Source organism: Hippopotamus amphibius, chromosome 13, assembly GCF_030028045.1.
Source record: "Hippopotamus amphibius kiboko isolate mHipAmp2 chromosome 13, mHipAmp2.hap2, whole genome shotgun sequence".
NCBI lineage: Eukaryota > Metazoa > Chordata > Mammalia > Artiodactyla > Hippopotamidae > Hippopotamus > Hippopotamus amphibius.
Window position 1 is genome coordinate 14050868 of NC_080198.1, and position 22206 is coordinate 14073073.

General features: G+C 35.0%; 1 protein-coding gene across 4 annotated transcripts in view; it reads right to left on the bottom strand.

Moving 5' to 3' along the window:
- Window positions 1-22206, bottom strand: part of CNTN6 (contactin 6) — a 281470-nt gene that overhangs the window by 44616 nt on the left and 214648 nt on the right. For all 4 annotated transcript variants that reach the window (XM_057705739.1, XM_057705741.1, XM_057705742.1 and 1 more), the window contains one exon: window positions 1686-1813. In XM_057705739.1, coding sequence (XP_057561722.1) covers window positions 1686-1813 — 128 coding nt within the window. The remainder of the gene's footprint in view (window positions 1-1685; window positions 1814-22206) is intronic.

The following is a 22206-nucleotide window of genomic DNA, read 5'->3' on the forward strand; positions in this document are numbered from 1 at the left end:
TCTCCTTTTATTTTTCTTCCATTGATTACTAATGGACAGCATTACAATACCAAAGAAACTTTGAGGAAAAGAAACTATCCATTTAGCTCAATCTATTAACTTTTTTCCCTTAATCTCTGGGTTGAAAGGATCCCCATCATTGTATTTTAGCACCAGAATCATTGGTTCCACTCACCCATCGTCAGTATTCTACCAAAACTTTCTTTGAGAAACTACATTTCCACTACTGATGTTTTCTATTCTTAATATTTTATATTTTAATTCCTCCTGGATTTCTCCATACTGCAAAAAATTAACTGCAATGCCTTTTTAATTCTCTACCATATTTTAATCTTCTGCTGTAATAAAAATGAGTGCATACCATCTGTAATTTCTTAATTTGAAATTAGGTAATCTCCTCTTTTTTTTTCCTTAATGGACATGTTATTTTTTTAAACATAAAGCATTCACAGTTTTCAGTACATGAATATTACCAAAACTTTGTAATGAGAGAAATTCCCTATCATTAAATATACCTATAGCACATTCCTTGAAACATTAAGCTCATATCTGTCTTAAAAACCTGGTGACAATACAGTCTTAAAGAAGTGAAGTTTTTCAAAATATGCCACACTGGTTGGCTTTTGACACAAGTTCTTTCATTTACATTTCCCCTGAGGGTTTCAGACAATTGTTGGCATAATGTAATAGGCTTGAGATAAAGTTGGCAGAAATATCTTCCAGGGATAAAGGTGAGTGTTTATTTTCCTTGAGACATTTTAAAGGATAGTTGAAGTATAGCAGCTAACTACTTTTTATTGAATTTATTTATTTTTAATAGGAATTATGATAAAGCATCAATTGCTGGATTTAATCATTTGGGCTTAATTAGCTGCTCAAACTCCTCTATCAAGACAGTCATTTTTATCATCCAGGAGGCAATGAAATGGTAAAAGTGACCTGGCTTTCCCTAAACATACTAGTTTTATGAGCTGAGATTCAATAAAGTAAAGTAGCAAAGATGGGGAGTAGATGCATCTAATGCTAATTATGTCCCTTGGTGATATATGTAGTTACATTTGGATTGGTACTAGTTTAAAAATCTCAAGACTAGAGTATGCACTTTTACCATCTGAAGTTGTGTAAGCTTACTTGTTTATTGTGATGGGAATCTAATAATAACTCACATGGACACTAATGTTTTAATTTTTTTTCCTTTGAAAATAATTGCTTATTAAAGTGAATGTAAGAGAGTCTGCATTTCACTAGTTATGCACCTAGCATTATCGAAATAAATGAACTGATTATGTACTTGGCAGCCTTACATTGGGGTTAACATTTTACACAAAATGAGAGTTTCTGAAGGAAACTTCACTAAGAAAATATTATCCACTGACATCATCAAAACGTCCATGGCTTCCCCACACTGAGGCATTTGTGAAAACCCAAAATTTTTAGTGCAAGTTTTAGTTTTGTCTAGTTATCCAGGGCACGGTTTTTCAACTGCCGAGGTATTCACATCTGCTATGCTATTCCACTGGCAGAGTGAGCATGCTATTAATGAATATGGGAACACAACTCAAATAAATTGTGAAATCAAATGTTTCTCATATACAATATGATACAGAGTTGACACTGTGATAGAGGTCACGATATGCATCCATATTTCCAGTGTTTATCAAGCACACATGAAGATAATAAAATACCTTTTACAACTAGGCTGCCAGTGTTCCTTGCAACACCAAACTGATTTGTAGCTATGCAAGTATATGATCCGGCATCTAACCTGGAAACGTTATATATCTTGAGGCTGCCATCCTCCAGGATAAACACTCTAAAAAGAAAATTTATAATTAATATAAGTAAGGCTCTTTAAAACTGGCAAGTCTTAACCATTTGTTTTCATTTTAAAGCATTACTAAAACCATGGGTGCATCTGTTAATATGAATGTATACCTTTCCTATTATCCCACTTTTTATTGTGTGCAGTCTCTGAATCCACATATTAGAATGAATGACATTTGCTTTTATTCTGACACAGAACTGATAGTTATTTAGCTATAACTTAAATTATCATTGCTGATTTCAATGCACATTTAAAATCAGATGAGGGCTTGATGCTACAATGCCTATTTGCATGATTAATAATAAATGCAGCTATTTACTGTGCATTTTGAAAAGTCAGCTCCGGTGAAAACTGAACTTGGCATTAGAGAAATGCAGGCCAATTTTCACATTGTTTACTCTGTGGCTTTATAGCCCTGTTTTTACTTAGGCCTTTCAGCTACCAAACAACATGGTGTTCAACCATGACAATATTTGCCTGCACTAGTGAGTTGTAGGAACCATCCATGTGATCCCATAGCCAGAGGGCTCATCTTGTTATGTGGCCTGTCCCATTAAAAAGAGAAAGAGAGGAGTAAAAAGAATGAAGGCTTCGAGAATCAGACTGAATTAAATATTCTTAAAATATATGTATTCATATGGTACACAATGGAGAGAGAGCTATTTAAGAAGTAGCAGTCTTTCAAAATCTGATTCATATGAAATTTTCTCTAAAGCTCAGTAGTCAAAAGCAAACATCAGAACACTGTTGTAATCATGGGAAACCCTAAGATTGGTTTCTTGACAAAATCATTATCAAATGTTTTGTAAGGAGACCAAAAATGAAAAAAAAAATAATAATAAAAGCATGTGCCCAATTTTACATCTTATAAACTTAATTAACAACCTTTAAAAACACAGGTCTGAAAACACTAGTAGGTAGTCAGGATTGCACAAAAATAAGTAGTGGAAACTCATTTGTAATGACCGTGGTTTTAATAGAAAGAAAGGAAAGAGAGTTGGCATGCATGTCACATCCATTAATAATAACAAAACAGTACTTGTTTCATTGCAAACATATCATTGTTTCTAATATGTGTATTACAGGAAATGTAGCTAATATAATTAATTACCCAATTTGAAACAGAGAATATCAGCCAACTACAGTTTGTGTGAAAACCAGCTTACGAGGTTGGGTTTATTATTAGTGACAAGTTCCATATTCTATTGTCAGGTCAGTGGAAGAGGCCACATCTGGGTTTAGAATGTCCCATGGCACATAATCAGATTTTTTTTAAGTCATCACCTTGGAGTATTCCCCAACGGTGAACATTTGATATCTTATTTAATTTCCAAAATATCAAGATTTCTTGATCCCACTTTACACTAACAATCTAATCATACTACTATTGACACAGTAACAAAGCTATTCCAGTATATAGCAAACTTCTGGTCAAAAACAATTCTTTATCTGATTCAGTTAGAAGAGGTCAGTGTGAGAAACATTTGAGTGCATCATTTACCTCTAGAATTTAGCAATAACTAAGAATTTTAAGCAACACAGAAACAAATTTTAGCCAAAAAGAGCCATTTTAAATGTTAAAAAAAATATATGTATGTGCTTATAGTTAAAGGCCATCAGACAAACTTCCCAGCCAGTAATGCCAAAGTTTATATGTCATATAACTTTTCACTTAGCTTTCAGAAAAGGACAATTCATATAAACTAGTTTAATATTACCCTGAGTCCACCACCCTTTTCAGGCTCATTGTGTATGTTCAGTAACGTTTGTTAAATTGAACTGAAATTGTCATCACTGAAACTGATTATTTCTTTTGAAATCTTAATCAATCAATCAACCAACATTTCTTAAGCTTGAAATAATAAGAAGACACACTAAGTCTAGGAAAAGTTAAAATCTGCCCAAGATTAAGCAGCTAATAAGCATCAAATAATGAATTGAAAATTATAACTGAGTATCTCTAGCACTCATGCTCTTTCCAGAACCATCACTTTGTGTTACTTGCAGTAAATAATTCTGCATATTGATTATGACATTCAAGAAATATCTGTTGAGTCCTCATTAGATGCCCTTAGGATAGTCTTAGGTGTTTGCTCCTCAAAATGCAATCTAATCCCAGACCTACTGAATCAAACTTTGCATTTTAACATGATTTTCAGTAACTAGTATGCACAATAAATTTTGAGAACATTGCTCAATTCATTATGAATCAAACTTCAGTCTGTAAAGATTATCTTTATATCTAAGTAAGAATCCATTTTGTTTTCATAAGGTCAATATGCAAAAATGTGCAAAAGAATAAAAAATCTTAGATTTAAACGTTTTATGAAAATAACAAAACTAGTAACCAAACCAATTTATCATTTATTAAAAATAGATGATTAAAAAAGTAATTCTCCCTAGTGACCTAGGGTATAGAAAGCCAGACATTTAACTATAATTAGAGATTTTATAAGATGATAAATGGTATCAACATCTCTACTTATTACTTTTTCATTTATGAGATGTTAAAATACAGTAAGAAAACTTAATCTTTAACAATGTAGATGAACTCAAACTAATCGTAGCCCTAAATTTATGCAGAATAAACAAAAACTTTTAAAGAAAAGTGAGAATTTCCAGTTCTGACACATATCAAAACACGGCTTATTAGAAATGATTAAAAAAAGAGAAAGAACACCCAACTGACATTAAACTGTGTTAAGCAAATGGAGCAATTGACATTTTCGGATAGGAAAGGATGCACATGTAAAAATTAACTGGAACATTTTAATTGATGGTTTTGGTAACATTCATAGAGGAAGATAAAGACTGACTTTTTCTATCCTTCTTTTGGAATATTCTAAAAAATATTTTAAAATGGTATCTGGAGGGTTGGAAAGGATGTATTAATAAAGTACATTAAAATATTCTGTCTTCATTCACACAAACCTCTCTGGCATTTAAAAACAAAACATAGTCACAAGTATAGATACGCTTGGCTATCTGAAAAGTGGAGAAAACGCTCTGGTGATAAAAATGGAAATTTGCATAAATAAATAGAAAATAGAATATAAGTTACAAAAAAGAAAGCAAAAGACAATGAAGTGATTGATTACATATAATACAGATATATATTTAAATTAGCACTTAATGCTGAGATTACACTGCTAATAGACCATAGATCATAAAAGCATATATGAAAATATCTGGCACAATGGAATATGGCAAGGCTTCTAAAAATTTAACAGCAATGTTAATGCCTGATTGGAAATAAAACAATGCTAAGGCTTTTTTTCCTTCTAAATTTATTCAGCAAATGTTAATTAAATACCTATTGTGTTCCAGGCACTATGTTAGATGTTACAATAAGTATGTGAGAAACAGAAAAATGTTAATATCGAAGATATTCTTTTTCACAACTAAACTCATTGGTCGAAACACAAGCAGGTTGTGAACTATTATTGCAAGCTGACTCTGCACAAGTCCTCTACTAAGTGTGTAATAAATGTCCGTTCATTGAATCACTAAGTAAACCTCTGGGCTTACTATCATTACCATCCCCGTTTTCCAAGCTAGGAAAGCGAGGCATGGAAAGAAGTGGGTACCTCAAGGTACCCACTAGGTAGTGTAGGACCAAGATTCCAACCAAGTCTTTCTCTTTAGACCAGGAAACACTTCTTTTAGCCAGTGCTTTTTAAGTTTACAAAGTATAGTTTGCTAATAATACAGTTACTTAGAACACAAATTTGAGCATATATATACACATATATACATATATATGAAAATTGTATTTGCATAGAATGATCTTTAATATTGAAGGTTTTTAATCTGAACTTCAGGGAGTCCAGTAACTCCACAAAATGTGATGGAACATTTGTGTGTATGCATATATGCACATTTTCTCAGGATTCTAAGCTTTTGTGAAATCTTAAAGGCAAGTTTGCTATCCCCTACTATGGGAGAGTTTTAACCATAAACATGAGGTAATAATGATGGCAATACTAAAACTAAGGATTATTTTTCTTCTGTTACGCTGTCCTATGCAATAATGGTGTTATCAGTAGTAGCGTTATTAGCAAACGTCAAGTTTAGGGTCAATTGTGTGTGACTGAACCTTAACCCTCACATTTAATATTTGTATTACTGGGTCCAAGTTACTCAACTGTCCAAGTCTTCAGCTTTCTCATCTGTAACGTGGGGGATATTATAATATATTAATACATTAACTGTGTCACTGAGTCATGAGGAGTAAATGATATAAACTGTTTAAAATGCTTACTCCTAGTTAGCCATCAATAGGTAGGTTTTTGATGAACCATTTTCTCATTCTGCCAAAGAATGTAATAAGCACTTCTGTAACTCCGTGAACAGTAACAACAGAGAAAGGAGGAAGTGTTTTGTCACAATTCAGTTTGAACAAAGGGACCTGAGAGGTATATGCCAGGCTTTTTGAAAGGAGCCTATTGCCAGAAGGTTGTTCCCAGCATTAAGCTTCACTGCCTGAGACCCTTTCTTGAAGTCAATCTTTCCGATTTTTTTTTATTTTAGGAATGGAAATGGGGTTGTTGTAAGAATTGAATTAATTAAATGTTAGCTATTAATCTTATTCTTATTCTTTGCTAATACTAGTTTTTGGTCTTTGCTCTCCTCCATGACTCAGACCAGCATTCTTTCATCTGACTGGACTCAGCAATATGTTTTGTGACTTTAACAAGTGGTTATCAGTCCTTGGACTGTCTTGGTTTTTGTGTCACCAAGTTCTAATATTTGACTTATAGTATATGCATGATTCCTCTTTAACTCTTCCCTTATAATTATTTCACAGTTCAGTGATAGCACTGATCCTCTCCAGGATCTATTCTCAAATATCCACTTAATTGGAATATTTCACCTGTTCGCACAGTCAAATAGGAAAATTTCCCCCAAATTACCAAAGCTTCATATTCTATTTAGATGATTAAATCACAAATTAAGGCATTTGCATTTAAAATGTCCTGTAATAATTAGAATTTAAAGACATTTACATATATAGATGTATTATGACATTTCAACAATAGAAAAATTAATAGTTAGCATTTGTAGTATATCACGCTCTTCTAATTGCATTCGGGTGTAAAAAGGTGGAAATTCAGAACTACAAGCTGTGTCTGACAGTCAGGTGACATTGGGAGATTTTATAGTGGTATTAGAAAAATAGAAAACATAGAAAACGAAGCCAACACCATATGCAAACATTTCAAGGTTAACTGATAAGTTGAAGGCAGACTATATAGTGTGATTGAATGTGCAACATTTCAACTTTCCCACTGTCAGGGAATGTTAGTAGTATAAAAGTAATAGATGCCTTAATAAGTTGCCTTCTACTTTTGTACCCTTTGCCTTCGACTCAATGAGCTATTGTGAATAAAATATCAGGAAGATAGACTATGACATCGAGTGAACTCATAGGAGTTTTTACCTGGAACATGTGTGTCAAATTTTGTGTCATTCTAAGGAATTAGTCTAAAGACTAATGTCGAATGTTTTTACCCTTGCTTTCCTAAGTTGTGCATGATACCTGTTCATTACCAACTTCATAAATACAATAGATATTAGCGTTCACATCTAGTTTATCACTGCAACTAATCTATGTCCAATCTTTTATTTACCTACATATAGAAAAAAATAGATCTATATGATGTAGACCTCATGTGAATAGAAAATGAGGAAGGCTCTGATTTTTTTGTTTAGTATCAGCCATAGCCTATCACAAAATTTGAGGACATAGAAGATTAGCAATAGCTAAATTTTTTAAACTCAGAGAAATTAGGACATTGGGCAATGACAATTTCATACTGCTGAAACTAGAGCAATACTTCTATTTTTATAGTGCGATTATTAACTGGAGTATTGCTTCCAGTTCTGTCTAAAGATAATACTGTAGACCATGAAATTTTAATTGACTGTCTAATTTTACTGATATCTAGAAAGTATAAAATAGATTGGATTAAAATGAGTTAGATAAGAAGTAGAAAAGTATGTATAAGATTTGACTCTGCACAATTTAGGTGTTAGGTAAAATGTCCCACTGGAATCCATTTTAGATCAAATATTGATATTGTATTTTAATAATTTTAGCACCTGATTAGCATAGTTAAGGTATAATATCTATGCTAATCTCACTGTCATTTAATAAGCTATCTTTTAAAAAGTACTCATTTTAACAATCTACAAAAAGAGATCGACAAACAAGTAAATACCACAGATTCCTCATTTAAATCAAAGTAGAGGTTCCTTTTCTATCTTTTTATGACAATAATTTTAAACAGCTCTAACAGCAGTTTTACACAGAAAATATCTCACACCTCCATTCAGGGCAAATTTAAAAGTTTAATCAATGGATTATTAAAATGTATTTTATCATTCTTTATAAAATCATCAGAGTAGTAAAAAACCCAACAAATAATCTAAAAAAAAAGAGAAAGATAACAAAAAAGATAAAAAGATAGAGACAAAATAAAAATGAAGTGCTATCTCAAGACAGAAATGATTGAATGGGCACAGAAAATAAAATCTAGTCTACTAAATGGTGTAGACTATCTTCTGCAAAGCACAGTGCACTTTTTACCTTTAATCAGTTCTAAACAAGGGGAAACACATACCAGCAAATCCAACAAAATTTTTGGAAGGAATTCTTAAGTATGTTACCTCTTTTATTTTGTCTGCCTTTTAGTAAAGAGCACAAATATTCTTTTCATTAAAAAGTTGTGTAAGTCCCAGGGAGAAAACAAGTGTTCATAATTTGCAAATCTTTCTTACAGTACATCCTTCGGAGACTTGCCGGATGAAAGCCTGGAGTCTCTTCCCCAAGTATCTAGCAGAAGATTTGCACTCCAATGCTTGTCTGAATCCCATCCATCCTCCCAACGCTACTTTTGATTCTCACTGTTTCAGACACACCCTATGCGTCTCCTCAGGCTCTCTTAGTGCCATTGGCTGCCAAAGGTCCAGATAATGCAACCCCACCTGCAGAGGGGCAGCCAGCAGATAAATCCCATTTTCTTTCCTTCCAAAGACTTTTTATTCCCAAGTAGTTTCTGTCTGGAGACAGTCTATGTGACTAACTGATGCCAGCCTACCTAATGTGTGTCTCTGTGGCTTCAAGTGAGTCCCAGTGGCCAGTGTAATAAGATACCGTCCTGCATTGCTGCCTGTATCTACCTGCGTCACTCTTAGTTTTGTTTCCTAGGGAAACTGGAGTAAGATACGTAGCTTTCCTCATCACACCTGTCTTCTTAAGCACTACAGTTCACAATACTCTGTCTCTCCAAATATTAAAGATTAGCATTTCTGTCCCACATCAATAAATTGATATGAGGAATTCCCTCGTGGAATTAACCCTAACTGATTAGGATTCCACGCTTCCACTGAAGGGGGCCACGGGTTTGATCCCTGGTCAGGAAACTAAGATATTGTATTAAAAAAATAAAAAGATAAGCAAACTGATATGCAGAGAGATTTAATGACTTACTTAGCCATAGCCTGGATGCAGGTCTTCTGATCCAGATTTCTACTGAATCATTATCTGAATCATTATGTCACCTTGTATTTTGAATTTTCCTTTATTTTAAGACTGTTTTTTTAGAGCGGTTTTAGGTTCACAGAAAAATTGAGAGAAAGGTAGATTTCCTATGTACCCCCACACATGCATAGCCTCCCTACCTGAGTGGTACATTTGTTACAACTAGTGAACTTACACTGACAAGTCATAGTCACCCAAAGACCATAGTTTACCTTAGAGTTCATCCTTGGTGTTGTACGTTTTACAGGTTTGGAAACATATATAATAACATGCATCCATTATTATAATATCATATGGAATATTTCCACTGAACTAAAAATCCTCTGTGTTCCACCTATTCATTCTTCCATCCTCCAGCTCTTGGCAACTACTGAATTTTTTACTGTCTGCAAAGTTTTACCTTTTCCAGAATGTCATATAGTTGCAATCACACAGTATGTAACCTTTCAGATGGGCTTCTTTAACTTAGTAATATGTAAAGACTTGTTCATGTATTTTCATGGCCTTTTAGCTCATTTCTTTTTAGCACTGAATAATATTCCATTGCTCGGGTATACCACAGTTTATTTATCCATTTGCTTACTGAAGAATATTTTGGTTGCTTCCAATTTTTGGCAGCTATGAATAAAGATGCTATAAACTATATAGTGTGCAGATTTTTGTGTGGACATAAGTTTTCAAGTCCTTTGCATAAACATTAAGGGGTACAATATCTGGATTGTATGGTAAGAGTATGTTTAATTTTGTAAGAAACTGCCAAACTGTTTTCCAAAGTGGCTGTACCATTTTGCATTCCCATCAGCAATGAATGAGAGTTCCCTTTGCTGCATATCCTCTCCAGCATTTGGTGTTAGTGTTCCAGATTTTGGCCATTCTGATAGGTGTGTAGCAGTATCTTATTTTAATTTACATTTTCCTGGTGACATATGTTGTAAAACATCTTTTCAAATGTGTATTTGCCATCTGTATGTCTTGTTTGGTGAAGTCTATGTTAAGGTCTTTTGTCCATTTTTTAATAGAGTTATTTGTTTTCTTATCTGAGTTTAAAGAGTTCTTTGCATATTTTAGATAACAATCTTTTATCCCATGTGTATTCTGCAAATATTTTTTCCCAGTCTGTGGCTTGACTTCTCATTCTGTTGACATTATCTTTCACAGAACAGAAGTTTTTTGTTTTTTGTTTTTAATTTTAATGAAGTCCAAGTTATTATGTCTTTCCTTCATGGATCTGCCTTTAATATTGTATCTAAAAAGTCATGGCCTTACCCAAGGTCATCTAGATTTTCTCCTATGTTATCTTCTGGGAGTTTTACAATTCTGTGTTCTGCTTTTAGGTCTGTGATCCATTCTGAGTTAATCTTTTTTTTTTCTTTTGGTTGGGGGAAGGATGTCAGGTCTGTCTCTAAAAACCTTTTTTTTTTTTCACATGTGACTGTCCAGTTGCTTTAACACTATTTGTTGAAAAGACTATCTTTGCTTCATTGTATTGCCTTTGCTCCTTTGTCATAATTTTCTTTGTAGACAAGTTTTCACTCTCCAAATAGACTGTAAAAGCTAAGTGTTTTGCGTCAAGTGATATGGGGGATTTAAGACCATGAACTCTACGGTCAGCTTGCTTTTGCTTTGTGTTCTGCCTCCCTCTTGTTACTTTGGAGGCATTTTCTTGCTTTCTGTGACAGTTTACACGTAAATGGGGATAACAGTAGCAATAACATCAGTTTGTTTTGAGAATTAAATTTTTTTAATTATTAAAAATGCTCTGCGCTCCCAATACAGGGGACATGGCTTCAATCCCTGGTCAGGGAACTAAGATCCTGCATGTCTCATGGCTTCGCCTAAAAGTAAAAAACAATAAAATAAAAATGCTAAGTCTAAAGGATAATGAGTACCCCCAAATGGTAGCTGGTCTTCTTTATTTTTTGTGTATTTTAAAGATACCTATAATTCATAGATACTAAATAAATACATGTTTTCTGTTTGTATATACCCCAAAACCTTTAGTCTTCTCTTTCTAGGTGTAGATGTAATATTTATTACCATTACCAATAAATTTAATAAACTTACAGAAAATCACTGAGGCAAATAATTTCTTGAAAAGTGAAAGCAGTTATAGGTATAAACATGATGCTTATTTAGCTAAGAGATGCTGAAGCCATATAAAGTAGGACAAGAGTTGAGGTAAAGGAATACATTTAAATCAGTCTTACCAAGGATAAGACTTGAGGATATAGAGCAAATTTTAATCATTCTTTAATATGTTCCAATCATGAAACTAAAGTTTTAATAAAGGACTTGATAAAATTTTTAAATTATTATGTTAATATGGACCCTGTTGGGAGATTCCTAATTAATTATTTAGTTGATCTACAGAAAATACAGTGATTATATCCTTTGTATTTTCTTAAACTCTTTCCTGACTCCAGAGAAATAATAGTGTTCCTTTAGTCTGTTGTATTGAGTAACATCAGGCTCATGTGTTTAAATTTGCATCTGCAATATACAATGGAATATTACTCAGCTATAAAAAGGAATGAAATTGAGTTATTTGTAGTGAGGTGGATGGACCTAGAGTCTGTCATACAGAGTGAAGTAAGCCAGAAAGAGAAAAACACATACCATATGCTAACTCATATATGTGGAATCTAAAAGATGGTACTGATGAACCCAGTAACAGGGCAAGAATAAAGATGCAGATATAGAGAACGGCCTTGAGGACACGGGGTGCGGGGCAAAAGGGAAACTGGGATGAAGTGAGAGAGAAGCATTGACATATGTACACTACCAAATGTAACATAGATAGCTAGTGAGAAGCTGCTGCATAATACAGGGAGATCAATTCGATGATGGGTGATGACTTAAAGGGCTGGGATAGGGAGGATGGGAGGGGAGGGGAGGGGATATGCAGATCTATATATAAATACAGCTGATTCACTTTGTTGTACAGCAAAAACTGGCGCAACAGTGTAAAGCAATTATGTTCCAATAAAGAGCTTAAAAAAATTAAAAAATTAAATAAATAAATTTATATGTGCAATGGGACGTGAGTGGAGTAGGAAAAGTAAACAAAAATAGAAACCTACATGCTGTGGCATCACCAATCGGTAGCACAAATGCATTCAATTTTTCTGTGTTTTGTCAGAAAATACGTTTTTCTCAGGTGCTTAGGGGAAAAACAGGGCATGCATGGATGGACTAGAGGAATATTAAACAGATTAAATAGCTAAAGATATGTTTCTTATGAACTGATTAATCAAAGATGATCTGAGGGTCATTATACAGTTAACTGAAAGGGTTTAACTAGCAAAGGATTGTTTAGATATGTTACCTGGAGATTAAAAATGGACTCAAATACATTTTAATTTGCATAGAAATAAAAACATCACTGCCACCAGTGTCTAATTTTTTAAAAATTCCTGGGTTTTGCAGTTTCATTTTATGCCTAAAGCATAATTACTGGTGTGAATAGCCAAATGTTTCAAAGTTAAGTCTTTGGTTCAACTGTTCTAAAAACCAAGGCAGAAATCAAGCATCAGATATTCAGACCTTAGAATTCATCAAAATGTGACTCCTTGTTTAATATACACAAATAATTTAAGCAACAGCTTTGTAGTGGCTGACATACAATGTAAACACAGATTCAGGGTGACTGAATTGTGACATAAATTACGAGATGGCAGATAAGAGCTTTTGCTAAATAACATAATTATTTGGTGTCATGATGTGTCTTTATTTCAATGGCATGCCAAAGAGTGTGCTGCTAGGCTGATTCCCATAAAATGTGAAGGAAATGTGATTTAACAGTAACAAAACAGCATCAGATGGAAAGCTTAGCTAAATTAATCCAGTGAAAGAGGCCTAAGAGGAATATTTAGCTGTTCAGTAGAAGAAGGGAAAGATAAAGAAAAGTGTCTCCATTTGCTGCAGTATTTTAGGATGCCTGAGAAAACACAAAAGGGAATTAATACAGATTCATATGCTAACATGCCTTAAGCCCAAGCAAATCAAAAGAAAAGATAGAAAATTATAAAGCTGGCAAAGGACAAAAAAAGTTGTGAAAATAAGACTTAAAAGAAATGTTTTAAAAAGTATGCTCCCCAAATAACTAGAGGAAAACCAATTGAAAACACAATGGGAGAAAGAGTTGTGCATAACAGAATGGAGAAGTTTGAACATTGTGAGGACATTTTGGCTACACTTTCATTACATTTATGATGATGAGCCTATTGTGTGATTTTCCTCAAGGCTTTGAAATTTTGCAAATGTAAAGTTGTGTCTGCAGCTTACTTTGAGATAGATAGATGAGATTCAAACACAGCCAGGTGAACTTAAACTAATAACTTTATCCCCGAGGTCCTTGGTTTCCCTCAGATATGAAAAGTGAGGGAATTGGGCTGGAACATTCATGATTATTACCCCTTTCACTTCAGCTGTGTAATTCAGCGATTTCAGAATATGTCTATCTGGGAAATGCCTCCCCTTGCTCTCTTGAACGTGGGTAGTTTTGAAAGTGATAGATGCTAGTGGGATTTCCAATTCTGGATCCCCTTTAGCTACTGAATTATTGTATTCCTTAGAATCTTTACAGAACTAAGCTTACAAATTGGCTGAGAATGGGAGGTCAACTTGGATGTGCCTCCTTGTTTGCTAACTCTAATTCTTTCTTCTTAATTATAACACATAATTTCATACCAAGATCAAGTCCTTTATGGACCTTAGGGAGTTTATCCCTGTTTGTTGAATTTGCATATCTGTGTCTAGATGTCACCAAAATTTATATTGTATGTTACATTGAAAATCCAATCAGTCATTTGAACATTGTGAATGCAGGATGCTAAGCCACTAAGAGGACTGATTTACTCCGTTTTATTGATATGAGTTAAGACTCCATCTTTCAGTATGTTGACAACATAAAGACTTATTCTGTACCTTTTATTGATATAAAAATAGAATTTGACCGTATATATCACTCTTTTCAGAAGAGTTTTTGTCTAACTGGAAAAAATGAGGAACAAATAATGTGTACAGTATGACAGTCTGCCTTTAGATCCACAGATGGACACTATACTACATCAAAAAGCTAATTAAAATCCTTCAGTGTGGTGTTTAAGATTACACATGGCTTTACAATCAAAGCTTCCTGGAATTGAATGCTTTTCTATCATTTACTATCTGTGTGACTGAAGACATGATGCCTAACTTCTCTAAGCCTTATTTTTAACCATCTAAAAAATATGAGTAATATCTCCATAGGTATCTTGTAAAAATTAAGCGAAATGTTGTATCTAACATTTTAACACACTGTCTGCCCATTGTAGGTAGGATATCAGTGGATATTATTATTATTATATATGATGAGACTCAGGGTCAACTATGAGAAGGGTAGATTTCTGGCTGTATTGGCTAATTTAATTTGAGATGGAATGAAAACTGTATGTAATTAAGTATATCTAAGCATCTCTTAAGTACTCAAAGCATCAACTGTTGGATGGCTCATAAAATAATTTGATTCTCTACTTAGAGAAATCATGAATGAAATATATCCTGTATTGAGGAAGAAAAATCTGTATCTAAAACTTTGAAATGGCATCAAGTATGAAGCTAACTATAGGTTAAAGCAGCCACAACAGTAATCCTGTTCCTCCCACATTCCTCACCTAGCAAGTTTTCCTACCTACCTTTCAAGTACCAGGTCAGTTACCTCCAACCTGCTGAGGCCTTTCTCTACTCCTGAAAGCTTCATTAGTGAGTCTCCACACCATCTTCTGTCTGTGGTGATACATGCCCCACTGCACTGGAGCTGCTGACCTGCCAGCTTCCCCCATAAGATTCTGAGCTCATTCAAATTTATAAACCTAGAATCTTTCACATGGCCTGTCAAATTGGTTTGCAACTGTGCTTATAAATAAATGAATGATTTGACAAGTTACACTTGAGAATCAGATTTGTCACTCTAAATCAGTAATTCTCCAACTACGCTCTCAGGAGATGCAGGGGATTCTTAGGGCACTCAGCGGGCTGTTTGTGGCTGAAAAGTGGGGAGGGTATAGAGAGGGGCTCCGATTCTCCCTCCAGGACATTAGCCAGATTTGTTTGAGGTTACCTGTTTCATGAAATGAGCTCTCACATAAATTTCATTTGGAAATGTTTTTTAATTCTGCTGTGAAAAAAAAAAAAGATAAAGAAAATAGGGAAATAATAGCCAGTGACCTAAAAAAAAAAATGCTCTGACAGCCCCACTCTTCATTTTGAAAATATTAAGACTAACTGCCACATAATTGGTCAGGCTTTTATTTCTTCAACTGGATCATAATTTCTACCAAGACAAAAATTCTATTTCTATCTATTTCTATTTATTTACTTTCTGTATGCCCACCAGTATCTCTAAGAAGGTTGTAGGCATAAGAAACATCTGTCAAGCAACCACTTTCTTTCTAAGTAAGAAGCATTTTACTTTAAGCATGTCAAGTAATCACTTCTTTCTTCCAAAATCAAACCAAGAACAAAAGGCCATTTATAAAAATTGCACTAATAATGACCTTTTCTGCTTATAAAATTATTTCTGTTGAATATTTATGTAAACTTTGAAAGATATAAATGTCACTCAGAAATTAGAAGCAAGCCCTTAAGTAACTGGACACCATTTGAAGGATAACTGTATTCATATTTTCAAAAAGTAACTGAACTGAGGACTTACATCTCCTCAGCAATGAGATAAGATGAGGAGCTGAGCATGCTAGTATAGGAAGCAGAGTTCTTAAGGGAAAGAAGATGAAACCAAGTTTCTATTTTTTAAATGATGGGTTTGCACCAAAGCAGTGTTTCTGTAGGTGATTTTGAACAGTCTCAGCTTTACTTGGGAGCAGAGAGAGTGAATTTGTAAAAGTACAGATTTCTCAGCCTTACTTCATAACTACTAACTCAAAATCTTGAATACAACTCTGGGATCTTCATTTTTCACAATCATGCATGATCTTGAAATCTTATGCACAATAATCTTATGCATGATAATGATATCTACTAATCTAGCCTGTGAATTCATAGCAACTCTACGATGAAGCTTATGCATTCTCAATGATAGCTCACAGTACAAGAATTTATAAGATGCTATTTATTTGCAGAATTTCTTTGCTTTGCCATATCTGCCCTTGGCTTAATTCCAGAGGATGTTATTACCCATCATTAAAACATTTTAAATAGGGAACTAAAGCAATGATAGTCTAACCAAGGCAGCAGTGTAAAACAGTTCACACCCAGCTAGTCAGGCTGGGTTTAAAGGCAGGCTTTACATCTTTAATGAAGTGGAGCTTTTTCAGACCATGGCAGGCAGGTGGTTCTGCAAGCAATGTGCTAAAGGGTCAGTGCTTCAGGCCAGTGGAGGCCATTGGGGATAAAGAAAGGAAGATTGGATGGCAAGAGGAAAAAATAGGGCAAGACTGACAGGGGCACACATAGGATTTTAGCTTGTGACATCTTTGCGTGACACAGGCAAAAGTATCATATGGCTCTTGACATCTTCAGCGTGTATTCCCTTGGAAAGGCTCACCTTAACAAGGCTCTCAGGAGTTGAGTATGAACAATTTAAAATTTTATTACAAAGAAGCAGCACAGAAGGGAGATTGTAATAAGCCTGGCATTATGCAGACTGTCATTCTTCTTTAAACATGGGAACATATGGTTCATTTGCCTATTTGATACTCATGCTACCTGATGTACTAAGCACTATTACATTAAGTAGTTGGTGATACAAAATAAAATTAGGTTTATTTGCTTGTTCCATTAGGAAGCTCTGCAAGGAGGAAGGGATATGAAATCCTGCTTACCAGTTGCTACATTCTGGCTAAAGTTGCATTAAAAAAACATGTGTAGAGGGGATATTTTATTAAGATTGAGCACCTGGGGGTAAAGGTTTAAAAAAAGAAGGAATAGTGGTGATTTAGAAAGAAGTTATTGAAAGATACATAGAGAAGGGTCAGACAGGGAGGGAGTATCATATAATCAGCTTCCTTACAACCATGCAGCCAGACCCCCATTAGCTGATGCCCAAAAGGTAAGATGGCTATGAAAAGGCTCCAAGGAGAAAGTGGAATGATAGTTAAGTGTTGGGCAACAGGCTTTGTAACTAAAGGAACTACTTTGTCTAGGTAGCTTAGCAAGGAGAAGAATGAAGGCAGACTCGTTTTTTTTATTCTGTTCCTTTTCTGTGTCACTATGCTAAGGGCTTTCATATAGGTTCTCCCAAGTGTACCTTTTTACCCATAAAGAAAAGAAAGATCAAGTGACTCGCTCAATAACGATCAATTCTCTCTTGGCACAGAGAATATCATCTCATCCTTCTTTCTCCTCATCTCCTTCTCTCTCATTTCTGCTTCCCCTCTCTACTCTTTCCCTGCCATGTTTCAACTCTCCCCCGGCCCTTTCCCACGAGGTTCTGTTGTGTCTAAGAGGGAGGTCTTGGGAGTTGAAGTGTCATGCAGGTGAAAGTGGAGTGGGCACACCAAACTGGGGGATTGAAGGCAAAACTGTTGAATAAGCATCACTACTAGATTCCGTGCCACCTAATGGGTTCATATGTTCCCACAGGGTACAGGTATTTTGTGAAGTTCCCAGGGCCATAGGTTTTAATGGCGTCGTTATTGCAGGATAAAGCACAAAATCCATGATTTGATAAAATCTGTTTAGAAGTGTGTGTGTATGTGTACACACACATATCTGAGTGGAAAGAAGTGATGAAACTGGTTCCAAAGAGTCCAGCGGTCCTCTTATTTCAAGTCTGTGGAATATGATCACATCTTGAAACCAATGGTTCAGAAGTAGGGGCAGAATCTCTATGATTGAGTGAGTTTGATTCTCTGTGAATTTCAAAGTGCCCTTTGTATTTAGCTCTGAGATTACCAGCGTAAAAGTGCTACAAACATAATCGTATACTCTGTGGCAACTTTGTGCTTCAAAAACGTATCTGAATATGGAAGAAAGTGTGCTTTAGTTTTTTTTTTTTTTAATTAATTTATTTTATGTTATTTTTGGCTGCATTGGGTCTTTGTTGCTGCGCAAGTGGGCTTTCTCTAGTTGTGGCGAGTGGGGGCTATTCTTCGTTTCGATGGCTTCTCTTGTTACCGAATACGAGCTCTAGGCATGCGGGCTCAGTAGTTGTGGCTCACAGACTTTTACTTGCTCTGCAGCACGTGGGATCTTACCAGACCAGGGCTGGAACCTGTGTCCCCTGCATTGGCAGGGAGGTTCTTAACCACAGCGCCACCAAGGAAGTCCCTAGTTTTTTGTGATACATGAAAAGCCTGGTATACTGCCTGGCATATGGAGATGCTTAAAATGGTTATTTTCATTATTAGTGTCAATTTGTCTGACATATAACAGGATTTTATTTTCCTTCATTTCATTTTATGAAATGACAGAGAAATATGGTAGTTTTTTTAGGAAAGTGAAGAAACAATGTGGTGGGTTACTTATTAATTCAATTATTATTCTTTCAATAATAGGGAAAAAATCTGCCCATCTCTGTTTTTGTTGTTCAGAGCGTGTGTGTCCATTCTGACAAAAATCTCAAGTGATTTAAGTGTCTTATTGAACGGTGCCTGTCAGAGGACAACTTTGAGCTGTCTGTCCAGCAGGTTCACATTTCCTACGTTTTCTATTAAATTCATGAGGTGATCCCTAAACAGGTAGCCAGCAGTCGCTGGGTATATGGAGATAGACCTAGGCCTTTGATTTCTGTCAGTTCACTTGCTAAGTGGATCCACAAGGCAAAAGAAGAAGTGATTAATCAAATTTAGCAGATGTGGAATTGATTCCCTCAGTTGCCTCAGAATGCCTTGCAGAGATAAGCTTAATCTGTATTCGTCTTGATTTCCTGTGGTGACGTCTGTGGTTCTTCCCTTGGCTGGTGGATTTGCATAAAGGTTAGCAATAAATGCATCCAATGGTTACAAAGTGTATACTGATCACCCATGCTTTTCACACATACTGTGTCATTTGAGTCTCACACAACTCCAAGGGTGAGACAAGTATTATTTTCTCCATTTTTGAAATGAATCAACTGAGAACCATTGAAGTTAAAGGACTTGCTACAAGTTATCAAGTGAGAAGTAAAGTTCAGACCAGAACTGAGATCTTTTGAATCCAAATAACTTAAAAGAAAGACACTTTCTTATGAAGGCAAATTATGTATCATGTAGTTGGCTACATAAAATTTATCCACATCACCTAGTATATAGTATTTAGAGTGTAATTGTTGCTCATCAAATATCTACAGAATGAATGAATGACCACATCATGGGTCTGTTAATTATTAAATAAGTTTTTGGTTTAACTGTAACATTTCTTTATTTGGGTAGACATGAAACAAAGTAAATTTTAACTTTCATTGATTTAGCAAAGTAGAAAATATTTATTGGACATCTGTTATGTTCCAGGTCTGTGCTGGGTACTGGGCCCACAATGGTGAGTTAATGAGTGGTGCCTAGTACTCTTGGAATGCTTAAGTCTAGATGCCAGGGCCCTCTATGATCTCTGAATCCATCTAACTAAATCATTTTAGCTGTTTTGACAATTCACAGCAATCACCATGTCTGGCTCAATCACGTGGTCACCTGAACAAATCAGTAAAACGTGTATAAAATTATGAATATGATAGAATCTGCAGTTTCAACCTGCCAGGCTAATAATTTTGCATTGATTTCTAACATATAATCTCTATTCTGGCAGTCACTGCATGGGTAGCATGTTTAGTATTTCTGAAAGTTGTTTTCAGATTATTTCATCTTAAATAAATCCAGGAAGCAGCTGATCTCAGTGAGAAAAAGGGTAGGCTAGTGATTTTACCCAAGGTTAGGCCACATATCAGTAACAGAACTGGGACCAGAATCTCTGTTTTCTGATTCCAACAAGGGGCTCTTTATAATACATCCCAGTTTCTTCCACGGGAACATACCATTGCTTCTCTTCAATTTAGGTGCTATTTCTAAATGACTGGTAGCTCCAAAAAGAATGACGTAGATGGAGTATGACTATACATTCCTAGCAGGAAACCAGGCAGCCTTAGGGCTCTGTAATGCCATCTGCCTATTTTTAGTTGGAGGAAAACTTTTCTCCTCTGACAGCCAGCCATGAATATAGACACTTGTAAAGATGGAACTCTTAAAATAGTCAAGACTTCAGTTGTGACACATAGGCCAGTAAGAAAACTAACCATATTCAGAAATGTTGCTTGATCTGAAATATCAACACATGAAATTCGGTAAAATCATTTGACAATAACCTTCAAAACATAAAGAGTTGAGTATGTTCTCCATTATTTGTAGAGAGGAAAAGATCTGGAAACAGAGGTGGCAGATTTGGCATCAATTCTAAGCTTTAAATTAAGTATGTGATATATGCTGTCTTGATTCATGTAAGACTGGAAGAAATTGTCAAAAAATATATATCGCCACCATTTTTTATAAGTAGGCCATACCATAAGATTACTTTAAATGGACTTCTTTAGAGTCCTTTCAACCATCTCTCGATAGTTAGACTTTATTGGAAGCAAGTCTAGCGACAATGAAATTTCAACGTAGACAGGATGGTATAGAAGTTTTACAACAGAGACTAAAAATGTACATTTCACCATCTAGGTATTTTCAAGGTCAAGAACTAAAAATTATTCCTACTTGGAATCATTGAAATTGTTTTGTATACCTAACTCTTTTAATCTTCCTGTATATATAATTATATCTTCCTTTAATAGAAGTATGAAAGGATAGGAATTATATTTATTTTGCTATTTCGACAAAATATTCTGGCTGATGTGGCATTAAAAACTGTGTATTAAGATTCAGTGTTCTGTGTTTGAGTTTAGGATCTGGCTCTATAAAATTTGGACAGTGGACTAAGTCTCTGTCTCCTAGAGTAATTAATTTCATTAGTTTTGGAAATTATGGCTACCCATATGGTACACACACACATGTGTACACACACAGCGTACAAATGTATACACAGACTCTGAGTCAAATAACTTTTATTCACATATTGCAAACATTAGAAGAAATATTTTGTGGCATTAGGTACTCTTTTAATATTCTTCTCTCCAAAGTGCCCTTCCAGTGTGGTAGTTATTTACAAGCTGAATGCAGTTACTTTGCTAGAATTTGGGATCAGTCCTGACAACACTGATTTGAGAAGGAGAAAAGACCACGGGGAAAAGATTTAGTTCCCCTCTAAAGGCTCATATCAAAGGTATAGAAGAAGTAATCAACCTTAGGCTTGAATGGGCTTGAAGAGACCACTTGGCTCTGTTCTCTTTTAGGAAGGTGAGATGCTTCTAATCCATTTTAGATATAGAGGCCTATTGAGGACATGTGACTTACTCCAAGTTATGGTATAATTAGGCTAGAATAGTTATGCCCTTCGCTCTTTCCCTCCTCTTTCCTTTCCTCCCTTCCTCCCTTTCTGCCTTCCTTTCTTCTTTCCTTCCATCCTTCTTTCCTTTCTTTTTAATCACTACTGTAATTTTAACTTGCAGCCTGTTTGTAAATTGCCATGATAAGACTACAAAAAAGGTATCAAGTCAACACAAATAGAAGCATAAGCACTGCATTTCCCAGTAAGCTGCATGAAGTCATGCTCTTAATGAAACCAGTCATCTCAGAAGACAATGCAAGAGGGGACAGGATAGGAAGCATGCAGAGACACAAAGTCTCACAGAGCTGACCTTTGCCAATTACTGCTTAAGGTCATCTATACCTGGCAGAGATATACATCTGTAATTACTGTACTCTCTGGGGCTGGATTTTTTTTCCAACTTTTTAGGATGCATATTCAAGAGATAATTTTGTTTGTTTGTCTT